The sequence below is a fragment of the Portunus trituberculatus genome, chromosome 41 (assembly GCF_017591435.1).
Source record: "Portunus trituberculatus isolate SZX2019 chromosome 41, ASM1759143v1, whole genome shotgun sequence".
Classification (NCBI taxonomy): domain Eukaryota; kingdom Metazoa; phylum Arthropoda; class Malacostraca; order Decapoda; family Portunidae; genus Portunus; species Portunus trituberculatus.
Window position 1 is genome coordinate 12047530 of NC_059295.1, and position 20000 is coordinate 12067529.

The 20000-nt window shown below is 40.1% G+C and overlaps 1 protein-coding gene across 1 annotated transcript in view; it reads right to left on the reverse strand.

Moving 5' to 3' along the window:
• The window catches only part of LOC123516666, a 37771-nt gene that overhangs the window by 433 nt on the left and 17338 nt on the right, over positions 1-20000 (reverse strand). The window contains exons 3-12 of the mRNA XM_045276267.1: positions 18838-18989; positions 14862-14985; positions 11082-11201; positions 10819-10927; positions 8048-8242; positions 7351-7508; positions 6906-7027; positions 5388-5516; positions 3908-4094; positions 3544-3696 (exon numbers count right to left, since the gene is read on the reverse strand). Coding sequence (XP_045132202.1) covers positions 3544-3696; positions 3908-4094; positions 5388-5516; positions 6906-7027; positions 7351-7508; positions 8048-8242; positions 10819-10927; positions 11082-11201; positions 14862-14985; positions 18838-18989 — 1449 coding nt within the window. The remainder of the gene's footprint in view (positions 1-3543; positions 3697-3907; positions 4095-5387; positions 5517-6905; positions 7028-7350; positions 7509-8047; positions 8243-10818; positions 10928-11081; positions 11202-14861; positions 14986-18837; positions 18990-20000) is intronic.

Consider the following 20000-nt stretch of genomic DNA (forward strand, 5'->3'; position numbering starts at 1 on the left):
GATTATCCAAAATTGTAGATAAATGTCTTGAAAGATCTGTCTTCAAAGAGTTCAAGTCATAAGAAGAATGAATTATATATACAAAAACAGGTAGGATATCCACAGATTATCAGAAAAAAGTCGATGAAAATCTGAGAATGTTAGTTAACTTCTGCATTATAGAGATAGATAGACTATGATGATGATGGTGGTGGTGGTGGTGGTGTCGTAAGAATGCTGTCTTTGGGAGATGCACTGGGCCTGTGCTTTATAACAGTGGCCCAAAGGTGATTTGGCTGCGTATAGAGCTGAAAGTCGGGAAGGCATTCCACGACGAGAGCTGAGCTGCATGAGTGACAGACTAGAAATAAGAAAAACTAGAAAGCATTGTGCAAAGAGGCTGCGGGAGGAGAGATATTAAGTTACCAATATCAGAAGAGCAGATTGTGAAAATAGCGACAAAAGATAACATGAGATGCAACACTGCGGTGATGAGAGCGACGCTGAAGACATTCAAGAGGAGTTGATAAGATGAAATGCACAATGCGTATATGTGAAGCATACTCCATACATGAATGGATAAGGTTCCTGTACATAGATTCAGAGTTAGCAGCTTGGAGGATGAAAAGAGCTGGAGGAGGCGACTTAAGAACGCCCACCTTACAAAAAGTTGTCTTAGTTGTCTCCGCCATGCAGCTTAGATTGTAATAAAGAATAGACCGAGGATGTTGAGCGTAGGAGAGAGGGATAGTTAAGTATTATTGGAGAAGATGAGGAACTGGAAGACTGTGTCGAGCTGATAGATGAAGGAATTGAGTTTTTGAGACATTGTTAAGACAGAGAAAGCACAAGCAGAAGAATCAGAGGCTAGGAAAAGGTGAATGCGGTGGAAAATATGAGTCGGGTGCTGCCCTATAGTTACACTATATATTCACCAGATTACTCAGTTAAGTGAGAAGAAAGCCAAAGTTGGTGGTGAGTATTAAACGCTCCGAGATTGAAGATCTCTGCGAAAGGGAAGATGATTTAAACCCTCAGAAGGCTTATGGACCTGATGTTATCCCTCTTATTGTTATCAAAAACTATGTTTCCGGAATTGTACTTTGGCTGCATGGCCAAATTCTTTCAACTCTATAGTACATGCCTATCGACTTTAACCGTTCCTTTATGCTGGAAATTTTCCTACATTCAGCCTGTTCCTAAAAAGGGTTACCCTTCTAATCCCTCAAACTACCATCCTATAGCTTTAATCTCTTGCCTGTCTAAAGTTTTTAATCTATCCTCAATAGGAAGACTCTTAAATATCTGTCACTTCACAATCTTCTATCTGATCGCCAGTATGGCTTCGTCAAGGTCGTTCTACTGGTGATCTGGCGTTCTTGGTTTCTGTCAAGGTCGTTCTTCTGGCTTTCCTTACTGAGTCTTTTAGAGATTTCGGTAAAACTTTTGCTGTCAAGTTACGTTAGACATAAAAGCTTTTGATAGAGACTGGCACAAAGCTTTGATTTCAAAATTGCCTTCCTACGGTTTCTATCCTCTCTGCAACTCTATCTCAAGTTTCCTTTCTGACCGTTCTAGTGCAGCTGTAGTAGACAGCCAGTGTTCTCCTAAATCTATTAACAGTGGTGTTCCTTAAGGTTCTGTCCTATCAATCATTCTCTATTAATTTTCATTAATGACCTTATCCAAATTTCTTGCCCTATCCACTCCTACGCTGATGATACCACCCTACATCTTTCCACGTCCTTTCAGAGACTACCAACCCTTCAGGAAGTCAACAAATCAGGCAGGGACGCCACAGAACGCCTGCCTTCTGATCTTTCAAAGATTTCTGACTGTGGCAGAGAAAACTTAGTAGTGTTCAATGCCTCCAAAACTCAATTCTTCCATCTATCAACTCGACAACCTTCCAGACAACTATCCCCTCTTCTTTAATGACACTCAACTGTCTCCCTCTTCTACACTGATTATCCTCAGTCTGTCCTTTACTTATAATCTTAACTGGAAACTTCACATCTCGTCTCTTGCTAAAACAGCTTCTATGAAGTTAGGCGTTCTGAGGCGTCTCCGTCAGTTTTTCTCACCCCTCCAACAGCTAACTCTGTACAAAGGCCTTATCCGTCCATGTATGGAGTACTTTTCGGAAGGTTTGGGGGGGGGGGAAGGGGAAGTTCCACTCACAGTTTTATTAGATAGGGTGGAATCAAAAGCTTTTTGCCTCATCAACTTCCCTCCTCTGACTCTTCAACCTCTTTCTCATCGCCGAAATGTTGCATCTCTTACAATCTTTTATCGCTATTTTCATGTTAACTACTCTACTGATCTTACTAACTACATGCCTCCGCGCCTCCTGTGGCCTCGCTGCACAAGGCTTTCTTCTTCCTCTCATCCCTATTCTCTCTAGCTCTCTTATGCAAGAATTTACTAGTATTCTCATTCATTCATACCTTTCTCTGGTAAGCTTTAGAAATCCTTGCCTATTTCTGTATTTCCCTCTTCCTAAGACTTGACTTCTTTTAAGAGGGAATTTTTTTTTTTTTTTTATTTATACCAAGTGGGCTTTTCACGGGAATTTCTGGGCTAAAGGGGATACTTTTTGTGGTACCTCCTATCTCAAAGCCCACCCACTAGGAAACCATTACCCCGAGTGAGGAAGCCCAACCTACACTCGGACCGTGGACAGGATTCGAACCCGTGCGCTTGGAGACCCCTCGGACCCCAAAGCACGCATGGTTCCACTGTACCACGGCGGACATTTGTCCCAGACATTTGGGTATAATTCTATTTCAATCTTTAAGAGAACTCATTTTAAATGGATCTTTCTTTAATCTTTTGTTACCCCGTGGCCAGCCACCTCTCGTGCATTAAAAAAAAAAAAAAAATGATGCGCTCTACTTTCATAATTAAAAGAGTTAAGTGAGAAGTATATAGCACGGATAAATTTAATTCAAGAGTAACGCTGCAGTTACAGCTCTCGTTCTTGAGTTGTCGCGCATATTATAGACGAAACAATAACAATTTTGCATTGTTACGGAGAACAGGGAAAAATAGGAGGGAACTTATAGAAGAATTACAGTCAGTTGCCTCAGACACATATATATACATTTTGGTGAGGAACAGATAAGGTTTAGTAGTAGAAGAGGGGTAGTGTTCCATATACTGAAAATCAGATCTGTCTGCAAATGTTGCTGAAAGTTAATGTCAAAAAGTTGAGGAGGATAACAAGATGCTCAGGGTCGATGCTAGAAGAGCAGTCCGACCCAGGGACATTTTTTCACTCGCATTACTTCCCCAGGCGGCGACTCCGAGGCTGATATGTATAAGAGTCACCATTTTGAATTTTGTGAAATTTGAGTGATTATGTGCGTGTACTGTGTATACGTATAGTTTAGTGTGAAGGATGAGAGTTGTCTTTACAAGAGAGGCCGTGAGCGCCTGATCATTGGAAGGGTATGACTGTTTGTTGCACTGCAAAAGCGCAATATTGTTGTACTCTGACGTTCTTCAACTATATACAAATTACAATTGAAAAATCATACTAATTATAGTGTTAAGGATTATTACCTGGAGGTGGTTGAGAGTAAGGGAACGTACACCGCCCTCCTCTTGGTCTCCTGTGGCCAGGGAAAGAATGGAATTACCTTCAAAGCGCTGTTCCCTCACGACATCCCAAAAGAACCGGTCCACAAGGCCACCCTCGCGTAACCGTTGGATTATCTACGGGTCAGAGCACAGTGGGGTGAGGGAAGATGATCTACGTATTACATAACAAACTTTAAACATTAAACAACTTTCTCTCTCTCTCTCTCTCTCTCTCTCTCTCTCTCTCTCTCTCTCTCTCTCTCTCTCTCTCTCTCTCTCTCTCTCTCTCTCTCTATATATATATATATATATATATATATATATATATATATATATATATAAACACCTCATCGAAGGACGGTTTATAGGGTGTGTCTCTCGTCAACATTGCACCCACTCCGAAAGGGTTGATGCACTCCTCTAACATAATTCTAACTGAGGAGCGTCCCACATGGTCGATGAGAAACGTCTGCTGCAAGTATTGCAGGTGTTGTGTGTTCTCTACCAGGACTCCGCGCCCCTCGATCACACGTCTGCGAACCAATATATATATATATATATATATATATATATATATATATATATATATATATATATATATATATATATATATATATATATATATATATATGTGTGTGTGTGTGTAACACACACACACACACACAATCGGAAATAATGAGCTCTGAGCTCGCTCCGTAGGGTAACGTCTGGCTGTCTCGTCAGAGACTGCAGCAGATCAAACAGTGAACACACACACAAATACATACACGGTCCGGTAGCTCAGTGGTTAAAGCGCTGGCTTCACAAGCCAGATGACCGGGGTTCGATTCCCCGGCCGGGTGGAGATATTTTAGTGTGTCTCCTTTCACGTGTAGCCCCTGTTCACCTAGCAGAGAGTAGGTACGGGATGTAAATCGAGGAGTTGTGACCTTGTTGTCCCGGTGTGTGGTGTGTGCCTGGTCTCAGACCTATCCCAAGATCGGAAATAATGAGCTCTGAGCTCGTTCCGTAGGGAAACGTCTGGCTGTCTCGTCAGAGACTGCAGCAGATCAAACAGTGAATTACACACACACACATACAAAAAGTGATAATTCGGAGAAAATCTCACTTTACTGTGAGAATATGGAATAAATATAAACTATCTGTACCCTGGCATGGGCGCGAATACCCGTCACTTACTTATTTAGGAGGCACCACCTCAGCCATTGAGCCATCAGCCTCCAAAAGAAACCATTCAAGCTCAGCGGTAAGTAATGTTTTTTTTACCAAGGCAGTTAGCACTCCACAAACCCTCACTTTACAGAAGAGACAGTGGCTGAGGTGGTGCCCACGCTGGGGCACAGATAGTTTATATTTGTTCCATGGAATGTCATCTACTGTAGCTATGTGTGTTTGAATGTATTCTGCCCCAACTGTCTTCACTGTAAAGTGAGGCTTTGTGGGGTGTTAACTGCCTTGGTTAAACAAATTGCTTACGACTGAGCTTGAATGCTTACCTTTTGGGGGCAAGGATGGCTCTGTGGCTGAGGTGGTATACTGTACCTCCCAAGTATAGTTGACGAGCGTTCGCGCCCACGTCAAGGCATAGATAGTTTATATATATATATATATATATATATATATATATATATATATATATATATATATATATATTAGAATGTACATTCAAAGAAATCAAGACTCCGAACTTTGGATCTGGAATAAAGTGTATAATTAAAGTGCAAAGACGTGTTTTAAGCCACAAAGATATATGAAAAAAAAAAAAAGATAACATATATGATTTTGAAAACGTATTTACATGATGCTGCTTAATTCATTTCACCTACTTGAGGAATTCAAAAACATTGTCAAATAGGTAGAAGTTGTCCCCGAGACGTTGGACTTGAGGGTTGGCAGAACCACGGAAGAGAGGCGCCCAGAAGTCGCTGTAACCACCCACCTCCAGTCGAGATTGTCTGTTCCGCATACACAAGGGAATGTTATTCCTCTGGGAAAGCTTACAATACACGCTACTGTATCTCCTCACCAGCAGGGTCTCTCTTTTGAGAGACCCTGCTCACCAGGAGGAGGCAGTAGACACCTGCCGAAATGATCATTTATTCCCAGCAAGGTCCAATAGAATGCATTAGTTTAGGGCAGGTGTGTGCATACTACGGCCCGCGGGCCGCATGTGGCCCGCCGAAGGAATTCATGCGGCCCGACAAATGTTAGTAAATTTGAAAGAATAAGTTAATAAACAACGCCAAATAGTATGGTGAATATTTCATTTTCTTCCCGCAAATGTGCACATGCATTATGAGAGTGGCTTTTTCTTTAGAAGACTTTAGTTTTGTATTTTAAATATTAATGATTTTGTATTAATATAGTATGTGGCCCTATAAGATTGTGATTTATTTTAATGTGGTCCTAGCACTGAAAAGTTTGCCCACCCTGGTTTATGGTGTACTGTAGCTAGCTGTGATCTCGCTGAACGCTTCCCTTTGTATCTCAACACAAGGGGGACAACCACATCCTGCCCTCTAATTAAGTTAAGAGAACTCTCTTCAGTCACACAAAAGTACATGCACCTAACAACAAACACACCCTTCACTGAAAATCCATAATTAGTATAGCTACTGTTACACCATCCTTGGGGGACCATAAATATCCCCAAGTCGGTATCGACCTTAAATGTCTTAACATTAACATTATTTGGAAACTTTGTTTAGAAAAAGCTTGCAAACTGTTTGGAAAAACTTCCCAAACAGTTTCCAAAACAGTTTGCAAACTGTTTCCAAACAATTTTTCACGGGTATTTCGCTCTCATTTGTAATAGGAAAAAATGGTTTGTTTATTTATTTATTTATTTATTTGTTTGTTTGTTTGTTTGTTTGTGTGTGTGTGTGTGTGTGTGTGTGTGTGTGTGTGTGTGTGTGTGTGTGTGTGTGTGTGTGCGCGCGCGCGCGACGATGACAATGAATCAGTTACCAGTATCCACGAAAGCCTTGCATTGAAAACACCATGTGGTCTACTGGGAAAACTCAAAAACTCACTAATCAAATCGCTACATTCATCACAAGCATTGTGGAATGTAACAAGTGCAGCTTACGGAAGGAAGTCACTACAGTAGGCTCTTTTTTTTTTTTTTTTTTTTAATAAAATCCTCACCCATCTCTTCTTTTTTCTTACCTCTCTTCAATTGACCAAAAGTGCGAAGTAAAATACAAAGGCTATTGCAGCACCAATCGTGGCAGGCATGACGGCAACTGAGGTATCGACAGGAAACTTTGTTTACAAACTGTTTCCAAAATGTTTGGAAACAGAATTCTTTCTAATTTTAATTAATCTGTAACTAATGTACTTACATGATCTGTCCAATTGAAGTGTAGGGTGGGCGCAAGGCAGCTACTGTCATGAAAGCCGTCAGATTACTGGCGAAAAACACAGACACCACGAAACCACACAGTATCAACCCAGTAGCCATCACCTGAGACAAAACACAGCACCTTCCTCATACTCTGCTTCATCACCTAAACCTTCCTCAAAATCTGCACCTTATCATTCTCAAATACATTCAGTCTATCTTTCATAGGTCGTGAGACAACAACAATATTTCATTATATTTATGCACAGAATTTGCTTATGCTATAAATAGAAATTTATATGTGTAAGACTCAGTAGAAAGATGATGTTAGTCTAGTTACTCTAGTATATGGGATATGTTGCGTTTCCTGCATAATTACGTTATTTTCTGATCTTGTTGATAATGAATTTCTTACAGAAAGCCGACCCCCACTACCAAATACATACTTGCAAGCTGGGGCGTGAAGGTAGAGGCCGTGATTGGTTACAAAGACTAGCAAGAACGAAAAGAAAAGCGATACTAGGTGAGCCTCTTAGTTGTTTGTCCTGCTTCACTTGGCCAACGCCTAACACAGTCACTAATATGGTTGTCACCACCACGCTCACTGTAAGAAAACACATTAAAGGCTATATTTCCCAAGGTCTCAGTGTCTTTTCTCAATGAATAGGTTTTAAAATATTTTAGTAAGGTTTTCAAGGATGTTTTCACGAGTAATTCAACAAACATTCTGCATCATCTGTGGAAAAAGAACACCCATGACCACCTACTGTAATCTTTGAAAAAAGTCTTTGAGACTCTTAATGGCTTCAGAATAGTCTAAAAATGATTTTATACTGATTCACTTCCGATGAAGTAAATTTGTAAATTGGAAAAGTGTTTCGTGGAGATAATCGAGAAAATAAAAAAAATATCAAATCAGTATTGTGTTCACCAAAGTCTTGCAGTGATGTAAATTAGGAGAGAGAGAGAGAGAGAGAGAGAGTAAACGTAAACATTATGTATATGGCAGTTATTAGACAAATACGTAGATGATTAGTGTGTGTGTGTGTGTGTGAACAGGCAGTTCCTCACTATGCAGATCAATGTGTGTCCGCATGACGAGTTACACAAGCAGCGTGCATTGAGGTGGCAGTATTGACTCACCCATCACTAGCAGCCACACGTGCAACGTGAAGGGGAAGGTCACCGCCATCCAGGACGGGAGGGGCACAGGTGCGGGAGTCATGAAGCACGCCCTCTCGAAGTCGTACGGGGTAGTGAAGGTGACGTGTCGTGCTCGTATCTCAGTCAGGAACACGTTGCCCACACCCACCTCAGCTTGGCCCCGACTCACTAGCCCTAAACACACACACACACTGGTCTCAGGCCTATCCAAAGATCGGAAATAATGAGCTCTGAGCTCGCTCCGTAGGGCAACGTCTGGCTGTCTCGTCAGAGACTGCAGCAGATCAAACAGTGAAACACACACACATACACACACATTTAGTATCAAAGTATTAGAAATAATATGTAATTTTATTTACATTACAAAGCAAACTATCTGAACTATCACAACGATAGAGTTGTACGATAAGTTAGCTTTAAGGCATGAACACGTAGTACAGTTCGCTGCTTCAGTATCACACTCGTGATTTGATTAAGCTGAATTTTGGGTGTTGTTTTAGTATGTTATCAACATTGGTATTTTTGCCTACATGGTAATCATCTGTTTTGGTATCTTATCTACCTTGCTAAATTAACACAATCACTCATTTCACACACAGTTTCAATCCCCCAACTCTCCTTTCACCACCTCGCCACGGCTAGTTACCCAGTGGAGGTGTAGCGTTCTTTTCAGGCCCCATGTAGTCACTGTGGTGCCGATATGAAAGAAGTTAACAAGAGGAAAAGAAATGGAGAGATGGCTGTAATATTGCGGTGCTGTAAGAGAGGTTGCCAGAAGTACCTTTCCGTTCGCCAGGATAATCGTTTCTTCCACTTCACTGATGTTAATGGAAGGCTGAACTCTAAGATCACTCTGTGCCAGATCCTTGAATTGGTATATCTCTTCGTTCATAACATACCGAATCTTACAGCCGCGACCATATCAGGCAGGGGACGTAATAAGTGTGCTACAGACTGGTTCAACCTTTGTTGCGAAGTTTGTTCTGAAATAGTGTCTGTTAATCGCCGGGGACAAATGGTGGGAACAGTGGACAATCCAGTCCAAATTGACGAGGGTTATTTTGCTGGTCGGCAAAAGTATAATCGCGGGAGGTTTCTTCAGGGATACAATGCTGCAGAAAAGGAAGATCCTGATCCAGTCCAAAACAACCGCACACATGGTCGCCGCATTGATGGACGGTGGGTATTCGGACTCAAAAAGGGGATGGACTTGAGGCTCTTCGTAGTGGAGAAACGGGACAGTGCTACTCTCGAACCAATAATCAAGCGGAAAGTAGCTCCAGGATCAGTGATCCACTCAAACGAATGGCCTGCCTACAGGCGCTCAATGTTAACCTAACCTAACCTAACAATGTTTTAAGGTACTCTTCTTGTATGTAGATAACATACCACACGGTAGATAACATACCAAAACAAAAAACGCAATGTAGATAACATACCAAAACAACACCGAATTTTGTATTACCGTTAGGACCTTATGCAATTCAAATATAGGGGAAGGTAGGGTAAGACGGACCCATGGGGTAAGACGGAACCTCCCTTCTAAATCCAAGCATAAAGGGCGAGTTTCAAAATTTTACTCTTAGATGTCCTTCACGTCGTCCAGCAATGACATCATCACTACCAGTAGGCACGCTAAGTTTCCCTTGCGCTTCAGGGGGAAATATTTGTCGTTTTATGCAGTGCTGATGTTATACGCACAAGGTAAGACACTGTTTGTTTTATATTGAAATAGTTATTATAATAATTTAGTACTTATGTTATACATGCCCATGAGTGTATAGAGGATATATAGATGCCATACATTGGCATAGTACACATAGATGCTTTGGTAAACATTTCGACATTCTAATGTTTACTTATGGGGTAAGATGGACCCCATGAGAGGGGAAGGGTGGGTTTGTTTTGCAAAAGCTGGGCTCATGAGAAATGTGCAGGGATAGATGATGATGCTGAGGAAGAGTTTTTTTTTTTTTTTGTGTGTGATTTATGTCATTAAGTTGTGCAGGGATAGATGATGATTAGGGATTTTTTTTTTTTTTCGTTTGATTTGTACCAATAAATTTGGCTCATGAGCAATGTGAAGAGTTATGACGATGACGAGGAAGAATTTTTATCTGTGCTTTATGCCAATAAGGATTTGTTTCTTCATGTTCAGTTTGCGGGATAAGATTGACCCCTGAGGGTCCGTCTTACCCTATCATTTTATTTTTAGCTCAAGAAAAATTATTATTTTGTAAATTCTTGTGCTTCATTGTTTTCCTTCAAAAACCGTGACCCGGGTGTGGACTTCGCAGATAACACCACAAAGCACCACCACAAACCCACAAACCCTCAAAAATCATATAAATGTGGTTTCTAGACTCAATATTTTGTTAAGTGGTCCGTCTTACCCCACCTTCCCCTACATAAGTTACTAATCTCTAATAAACACAGCAATATGATCAATGTTATGAAGGTCATAGGAATGTCTTTACACAAAATCGGTCTACACCATTAATTCTGCAATGAATTCACACTGAATTGGTTAAGAAATAATAATAAACAAATTAACTATTTTTAACTTAGAATATCAATGTTTCATGACTGAAAACAAAATTTTGCACAGGTTAATGGTATTATTAGCAAAGTACAAGCAAACAATAAATCTTAGGACTTCCTTAAAGCACATCCTTATACACGTCCATCCACGCTGCCATCACTTGCTATGTTCTTTAATAAAAAATTTTTTTTAAATAGACATGACTCACCCACCATGCCATTAAAGGTGTCGTTCGGTAACATTACTCCCCAGCGATCCGGACCTGGGTCGTAAAATTCCGGCGTGAAGTTGAGTGCTTCTCCAATTGACATCACTACCTGTATATACAAACCACACTGCACGTACTACTCAGGCTACTTACGGTTCTTCCTTATATATACAACATAAACAATTAGATATATAAGGATAGGAAAACATATGACACAACGATATGGATACAATGTCATGGATAGAATGGTACACGAGACATACCTTGATGTCCAACCCAGAAAGTTGATGGAGGCGGCCACTGATGTCAGCGGTGGAGAATACGGATGGTGCGTGATTGACAGCCAACACGCGTATTGTTCGTCCACCAAGGTTCTTTGTTGCCTGCAAAGACGAAAGGACTTACGGATATCACCTTTCGAGTAACAATACTCCGCCATCCTGAGTATCTGAGTAAAGGATTTACAACATTTATCTTTACATCCCAAACATCGCATCTCACAGATGTGAGAGAGAGAGAGAGAGAGAGAGAGAGAGGGAGTAGCGTATACCATAAATACAGTAAGGGTATTTTTTATTTAATAGTGTGTGACTAATCTTACTCGTACTTTAGACAGAAAGATCGCAAGAAAACTCCAGTGATGCAACTTATCCATGGCTTTATACACGTTCTGTCAGAGTTTGTGTCTAACTAATACAGTGGAAAAGTTCGGACTAAGTTCAAATTGGCGATTAGAAAAATTCCTTACCAAGTAAATACTTCATTAATCTGTTGGCAATAAGTTTATTGAACACTTGAGGAAGACGTGATAGAGATAAGTTTATAGTTGGTTGAAAGTAAAGTATCACCCGACCTCTATTGTTTTGTTTTGTTTTTCTCGAGAATTACTTTTGTTATCTGCAACTTTCCATAGAAAGATGTCTTTGCAAAGGACTTGTCTATAATGAATAAAAGGAATTAAGAAATTTGTTCTTTACAGATCTTCAGCACTTTAACTTAAGTTATACAGGATATATATATATATATATATATATATATATATATATATATATATATATATATATATATATATATATATATATATATATATATATATATATATATATATATATATATATATATATATATATATATATATATATATATATATATATATATATATATATATATATATATATATATATATATATATATATATATATATATATATATATTTATTTATTTATTTATTTATTTATTTATTTATTTATTTTTATTTATTTATTTATTTTTTTTTTTTTACGCAAGAGGGAAATCTGCAAAGGGCAACGAAATATCAGAAAAAGATGGCTCACTGGAACTGTAAATTCCCCAAAATATTTGAAAGAATTAACCAAAATCCACAGATAAATGTCTTGAAACCTCTCTCTCAAAAGAAGTTAAGTCGTAGGAAGATGGAAATACAAAAGCAGGTAAGGAGTTCCAGAGTTTACCAGTGAATGGTATGAATGATTGACAGTAATGGTTAACTCTTGTATTGAGGGTTGGACAGAATAGGGATGAGAGGAAGAAGAAAGCCTTGTGCAGCGAGGCCGCAGGAAGAGGGGAGGCATGCAGTTAGCAAGATCAATAGAGCAGTTAGCATGAAAATAGCGATGAAAGATAAAAAGAACTGCAACATTTCGGCGGTGAGAAAGAGGCTGAAGACAGTCAGTCAGAAGAGGGGAGTTGATGAGACGAAAAGCTTTTTATTCCACCCTATCTAATAAAGCTGTATGAGTGGAACCCCCCAAAGATGCAAAGAGTACTCCATACAAGGACAGATAAGGTTCTTGTACAGAGTTAGCAGTTGGAGGGGCGAGAAAAACTGGCGGAGACGCCGCAGAACGCTTAACTTAATAGAAGCTGTTTTACCAAGAGATGAGATGTGAAGTTAAAAGTTAAGATTATAAGTAAAGGACAGACCGAGGATATTCAATGTGGAAGAGGGAGACATTTCATTGTCACTGAAGAAGAGGGGATAGTTATCTGAAAGGTTGTGTCGAGTTGATAGATGAAGGAATGGAGTTTTTAAGCCATTGAAAACTAATGAGTTTTCTCTGCCCGAGTCAGAAATCTTTGAAAGATCAGAAGTCAGGCGTTCTGTGGCGTCCCTGCTGATCTGTTAACTTTCTGAAAGGTTGGTCGTCTCTGAAAGGACATGAAAAAATGTAGGGTGGACAGAAACCATACTGGCGATCAGATAAAAGATTGTGAAGTGACAGATGTTTAAGAATCTTCCTATTAAGAATAGAATAAAAAAAAAAAACTTTAGACAAGCAAGAGATTGAAGTTATAGGACCGTCGTTTGAGGATTAAAATGATTACCCTTTTTAGGAACAGGCTGAATGTAGGCAAACTTCCAGCAAGAAGGAAAGGTAGAAGTCGATAGGCATAGTTGAAAGAGTTTGGCCAGGCAAGGTGCAAGCACGGAAGCACAGTTTTTGAGAACAATAGGAGGGACCCCATCAGGTCCATAAGCCTTCCGAGGGTTTAGGCCAGAGGGCATGGAAAACATCATTACGAAGAATTTTGATTGAAGACATGAGATAGTCAGATGGAGGAGGAGAGGGAGAGACAAGCCCTGAATTATCCAAGGAGTACGTTTTAGCAAAGGTTTGAGAGAAGTATTCAGCTTTAGAGACAGATGAGATGGCAGATCAGGATGAAATAAAGGAGGAAAGATGAAGAAGTAAAGTTATTGGAGATGTTTTTGGCCAGATGCCAGAAGTCACGAGGGAGTTGGAGTTTGAAAGATTTTGACATTTTCTATTTATGAAGGAGTGTTTGGCAAGTTGAAGAACAGACTTGGCATGATTCCGGGCAGAAATATAAAGTGCGTGAGATTCAGGAGATGGAAGGCTCAAGTACCTTTTGTGGGCAACCTCTCATGTATAGCACGAGAACAGGCTGTGTTAAACCAAGGTTTAGAAGGTTTAGGTTGAGAAAAAGAATGAGGAATGTACGCCTCCATGCCAGACACTATCACCTCTGTTATGCGTTCAGCACACAGAGATGGGTCTCTGACACGGAAACAGTAATCATTCCAGGGAAAATCAGCATAATACCTCCTCAGGTCCCCCAACTGGCAGAGGCAAAATGCCAGAGGCACCTCCGCTTTGGGGATCCTGAGGAGGGATTGGAGAAATAGGACAAGATACAGAAATGAGATTGTGATCGGAGGAGCCCAACGGAGAAGATAGGGTAACAGCATAAGCTGAAGGATTAGAGGAATGTTGGCGCATCTTTAAGACGGTCAGGGATACGAGTAGGGTGTTGCACCAGTTGCTCTAGGTCATGGAGGATAGCAAAGTTGAAGGCTAGTTTACCAGGATAGTCAATGAAGGGAGAGGAAAGCCAAAGATGGTGGTGAACATTGAAATCTCCATGGATGGAGATCTCTGCAAAAGGGTAGAGGGACTGAATGTTCTCCACTTTGGAAATTAAATAGTCAAAGAATTTACTATATTCAGAGGAGTTAAGGGAGAGATAGACAGCACAGACAAATTTAGTTAGAGAGTGACTGTTGAGTCGAAGCCAGATGGTGGAAAACTTGGAAGATTCAAGAGCATGGACAAGAAAGCAAGTTAAGTCGTTGTGCACATAGACGCAACACCCAGCTTTGGAACGAACATGAGAATAGAGAAAGTAGGAGGGAACAGTTGCCTCAGACAGCTGTGTTTCAGTGAGGAAAAGAAGATGAGGTTTAGTAGAGGAGAGGTGGTGTTCTACAGATTGAAAATTAGATCTAAATTAAGATATATATCATTCTCTTCTTTTCATGTTGTCACTATGTTTTTCTATTTTGGTTGCTGAAATAAAAGGTATAGGAATGAGTCCTCAATAGAGATGTGTTTGACACCAAAAATTGCTGTGTGTTTGGTTTATGAAAATTTTAGGGTAAAAATTTCTCAAAAAAAAAAAAAATAATAAAATAAATAAATAAATAAAATCAGATTCCAATTCGTTTGAAAGAAAAAGAGTTGAAATTCTGGAGTCATTGCTGTTCACTGAAAGTTGTTTACCTCGGTGGAAAAAAGACGCGAGTCTTGCACGTTGAGAGATGGTGACCAGTGAGTGAGGTAATGCAGTTGCGGATGCGGTAAGCGACGATGCACATAGACAGCCAATCTCTCGCCGCCGTCACCACTGGGCAGCCAGGTGCAGCCAATCAAAGGCATCAGATTAGCATGACATGTCTTACTGTAATCTTTAAAAGTTAAAACACAAAAATCATAAGCAAATACTTAAATGAAAAATTATAGTAATAATGAAAAAAAGAAAGAAAATAAAACATGATAACTTTAACTAGTGAGATGCGTGAAACTTTCACGAAAGCAGAACTAGTGCGCATCACTTTGACTTCAAACAGTCTGCTAGTAAAAGACAGAAAATGTTTTCTGCAGGCTATCTGACAGTCTAGCGATGGCGCCATTCCTTTCATCGGCTAACATTAGCACAAAGTTTGAGGGAGGCGGTGGCGTAGTGGATAAGGTGGTGAGCGTGGGATTGGGCAGACGTCCACGCGTAGGTTCGAATCCCACCACGAACAGCCTTAAAACACTTTGCCATTTGTCGAGTGGTTTAAAGTTACCTACATGTCACCATGATACCCAGGTTCTAGGTGGTTACACTCAAGATGAGCTTGGGTGGTGATATGGGCCCTAATATGGGTACCACTATAAATAAAATTGCCTGCACCACTAATGGGCGGAAGCTGAACAGCGCTTCCCATACACTCTTCAAGTGTGCCTACAGGCGCTATAGGCCTTACCGTAAAAAAAAAAAAAAAAAAAATAGTACATTCTTTGACTATTTAACTTCCAAAGTGGAGCACATTCTATCCCTCTACCCTTTCGCGGAGATCTCAATACTTGGAGATTTTAATGTTCACCACCATCTTTGGCTTTCCTCTCCTTTCATTGACCATCCTGGTGAGCTAGCCTTCAACTTTGCTATCCTCCATTACCTAGAGCAACTGGTGCAACATCCTACTCGTATTCCTGACCGTCTTGGAGATGCGCCCAACATTCTTGATCTTTTTCTCACATCTAATCCTTCAGCTTATGCTGTTACCCTATCTTTCCGTTGGGCTCCTCCGATCACAATCTTATTTCTATATCTTGCCCTATTTCTCCAATCCCTCCACAGGATCCCCCAAAGCGGAGGTGCCTCTGGCGTTTTACTTCTGCCAGATGGGGGACCTGAGGAGGTATTATGCTGATTTTCCTGGAATGATCACTCCATGTCAGAGACCCATCTCTTTGTGCTGAACGCATAACAGAGGTGATAGTGTCTGGCATGGAGGCGTACATTCCTCATTCTTTTCTCAACCTAAACCTTCTAAACCTTGGTTTAACTCAGCCTGTTCTCGTGCTATACATGATAGAGAGGTTGCCCACAAAAGGTACTTGAGCCTTCCATCTCCTGAATCTCATGCACTTTATATTTCTGCCCGGAATCATGCCAAGTCTGTTCTTCAACTTGCCAAACACTCTTTCATAAATAGAAAATGTCAAAATCTTTCAAACTCAAACTCCCTCGTGACTTCTGGCATCTGGCCAAAAACATCTCAAATAACTTTACTTCTTCATCTTTCCTCCTTTATTTCATCCTGATGGCACCACTGCCATCTCTTCTGTCTCTAAAGCTGAACTCTTCTCTCAAACCTTTGCTCACAACTCCACCTTGGATGATTCTGGGCTTGTCCTCCTCTCCTCCTCCCTCTGACTATTTCATGTCTACAATCAAAATTCTTCGTAATGATGTTTTCCATGCCCTTGCTGGCCTAAACCCTCGGAAGGCTTATGGACCTGATGGGGTCCCTCCTATTGTTCTCAAAAACTGTGCTTCCGTGCTTGCACCTTGCCTGGCCAAACTCTTTCAACTTTGTCTATCGACTTCTACCTTTCCTTCTTGCTGGAAGTTTGCCTACATTCAGCCTGTTCCTAAAAAGGGTGACCGTTCTAATCCCTCAAACTACCGTCCTATAGCTTTAATCTCTTGCTTGTCTAAAGTTTTTAATCTATCCTGAATAGGAAGATTCTCAAACATCTGTCACTTCACAATCTTCTATCTGATCGCCAGTATGGCTTCCGTCAAGGTCGCTCTACTGGTGATCTTCTGGCTTTCCTTACTGAGTCTTGGTCATCCTCTTTAGAGATTTCGGTGAAACTTTTGCTGTCGTTAGACATATCAAAAGCTTTTGATAGAGTCTGGCACAAAGCTTTGATTTCAAAACTGCCCTCCTACGGTTTCTATCCTTCTCTGCAACTTTATCTCAAGTTTCCTTTCCGACCGTTCTATTGCTGCTGTGGTAGACGGCCACTGTTCTTCTCTAAATCTATTAATAGTGGTGTTCCTCAGGGTTCTGTCCTGTCACCCACTCTCTTTCTATTATTCATTAATGACCTTCTTAACCAAACTTCTTGCCCTATCCACTCCTACGCTGATGATACCACCTACATCTTTCCACGTCCTTTCAGAGACGATCCAACCCTTCAGGAAGTCAACAGATCACGCAGGGACGCCACAGAACGCCTGACTTCTGATCTTTCTAAGATTTCCGATTGGGGCAGAGAAAATCTAGTAGTTTTCAATGCCTCAAAACTCAATTCCTCCATCTATCAACTCGACACAACCTTACAGACAACTATCTCCTCTTCTTGAATGACAGTCAACGTCTGCTCTTCCACACTGAATATCCTCGGTCTGTCCTTTACTCATAATCCTAACTGGAAACTTCACATCTCATCTCTTGCTAAAACAGCTTCTATGAAGTTAGTCGCTCTGCGACGTCTCCGCCAGTTTTTTTCTCCCGTGCAACTGCTAACTCTGTACAAGGGCATTATCCGTCCTTGTATGGAGTACTCTCCGCGTGTTTATTTAAGGGTGTTCCACTCATACAGCTTTATTACATAGGATAGAATCAAAAGCTTTTTGTCTCATCAACTCCCCTCCTCTGACTGACTGTCTTCAGCCTCTTTCTCACTGCCGAAATGCTGCATCCCTTTCTATCTTTTATCGCTATTTTCATGCTAACTGTTGTAGTGAACACCACTACACTACTACTGCAATCATCACCAGACATGCACGCCTGACTGACTCCAGTGTGTAGTGAACACCACTACACTACTGCTACTACAACTATTCAGTTACCACATGAGTCAGTCAGCACCGACTCACCGAGACTCTGGGACACACACACCTCGCCTACATGACCGCTCGTCCCGTCACCTCTACCTATTATATATCTATAATAAATAGCAGTGTACGAACATCTCTAGTTTACTTCTTCATCCGTGTCCTGGCTAGATAGTGAACGTTACACTGTTCTACTGATCTTGCTAACTGCATGCCTCCCACTCCTCCTGCGGCCTCGTTGCACAAGGCTTTCTTCTTCCTCTTATCTCTATTTTGTCCAACCTTCTAATACAAGAGTTAACCAGTATTCTCAGTCATTCATACCTTGTTGAAGAGACTCAGGCAAAATCTTGACAAAACCAGCTCGCTCTTGGAGACTTATAACAAAGAGTCAGCCATGATGAGTTCTGTCTATTTCATAACAAAGCGTTTACAACATACCTTTCACTGGGAAACTCTAAAGCTCCCTACCTGCTTCTGTATTTCCATCTTCCTACGACTAAACTTCTTTTAAGAGAGAGGTTTCAAGTCATTTATCCCTGGCTTTTAGCTAATTCTTTCAGATCTTTTAGGGAAACTGCAGTTCCAGTGGGCCTTTTTTTTTTTTTTTCTAATATTTTGTTGCCCTTGGCAGCTCTCCCTCTTGCATAATATATATATATATATATATATATATATATATATATATATATATATATATATATATATATATATATATATATATATATATATATGTATATATATATATATATATATATATATATATATATATATATATATATATATATATATATATATATATATATATATATATACACACATTTTTTTTTCAATAACATTGGTCAAACAGATACGTACACAAAAAAGTGGATATCCGAGGCTTTTAGAGGGTGTAAGCCGGCGAGTCGATGAAGATCCTTCAAGGGAGAGAGTGTGAACACCAAATAGCGACCTTGCCTGTCCCATAAGCCATCATCATCGTGCTGCCAGTCCAGTAAATTGAACACGTCCTGCATTGCACAAGAACCGGAAACCATCACGATAGTAATAGAAAACTGCAGCCCTACCTAGTAATAGTGGTTGTTGTTGTTGTTGTTGTTGTTGTTGTTGTTGATAATTAGCTACAGATGGTATAAAAATTGGATGTGAAAAATTCCAGAATACTAGAATAATGTAATGCACGATCGGTACCTGAGCAAGGAGAATGTAAACTTCACATGCTGTCCGGTCCGCTGCCCGGCGCTGCCACGCCCTCTCTGTCCACACCTGCTGATACATCGGGATGAAATATGGGACTGCACTGATTGTATACTTATATTTGTCTCAATAGTTTTCCCATTATCATGTTCATTATTATTATTACCGTGAATACATCAACTTCCTATCCTGCTTCCCGCGCAATACTGAAATGTATGGCATGTTTGATACTCCTGGAAATAATTCCTTTTCTCTTATATAACATATTATACGAAATCTGAAAGCATCTTAAAATGAAGGATTATTTGAAGTCCGAAAAAGACATGTTTGATTTTAAGCATAAGTAAAATTATCATTGAAGTGGTGTATGAACCATATTTTATTACTTAACTTAAACTTGTCATAATTAAGTAGCTAATTGCCTTGTTTTTCCCCTCTTTTTACTACGCGGAGATTGAAAACTGATATAACTGCATATACGCTTTTTTTTTATTTATTATTATTGGATGTACACCAAATTCGTCCAACGTGTATAATTGTCAAGCTGAGTGAAATAGTGTAAGTATTTCTTATGGGAGGATAAATTTCGGTCAGATTCTACGAGATATAAGGGAACTGTATTGTCAAACTAACGGAGACCTCATGAAATTTTTTACTTATATGTTGTTGGAGACAGAAGTTTACGAGAAAATACGCGAATCAGCGAAAAATCTGCTGAGTCTTCTAGTTGGAAAACATCACACATAGCGACTGGAAAGTATCGACTAGTTGGAGCCTTGGCCGGAAGTAAATGTAAACAAACGGCTACCCACCAAGATGTTTTC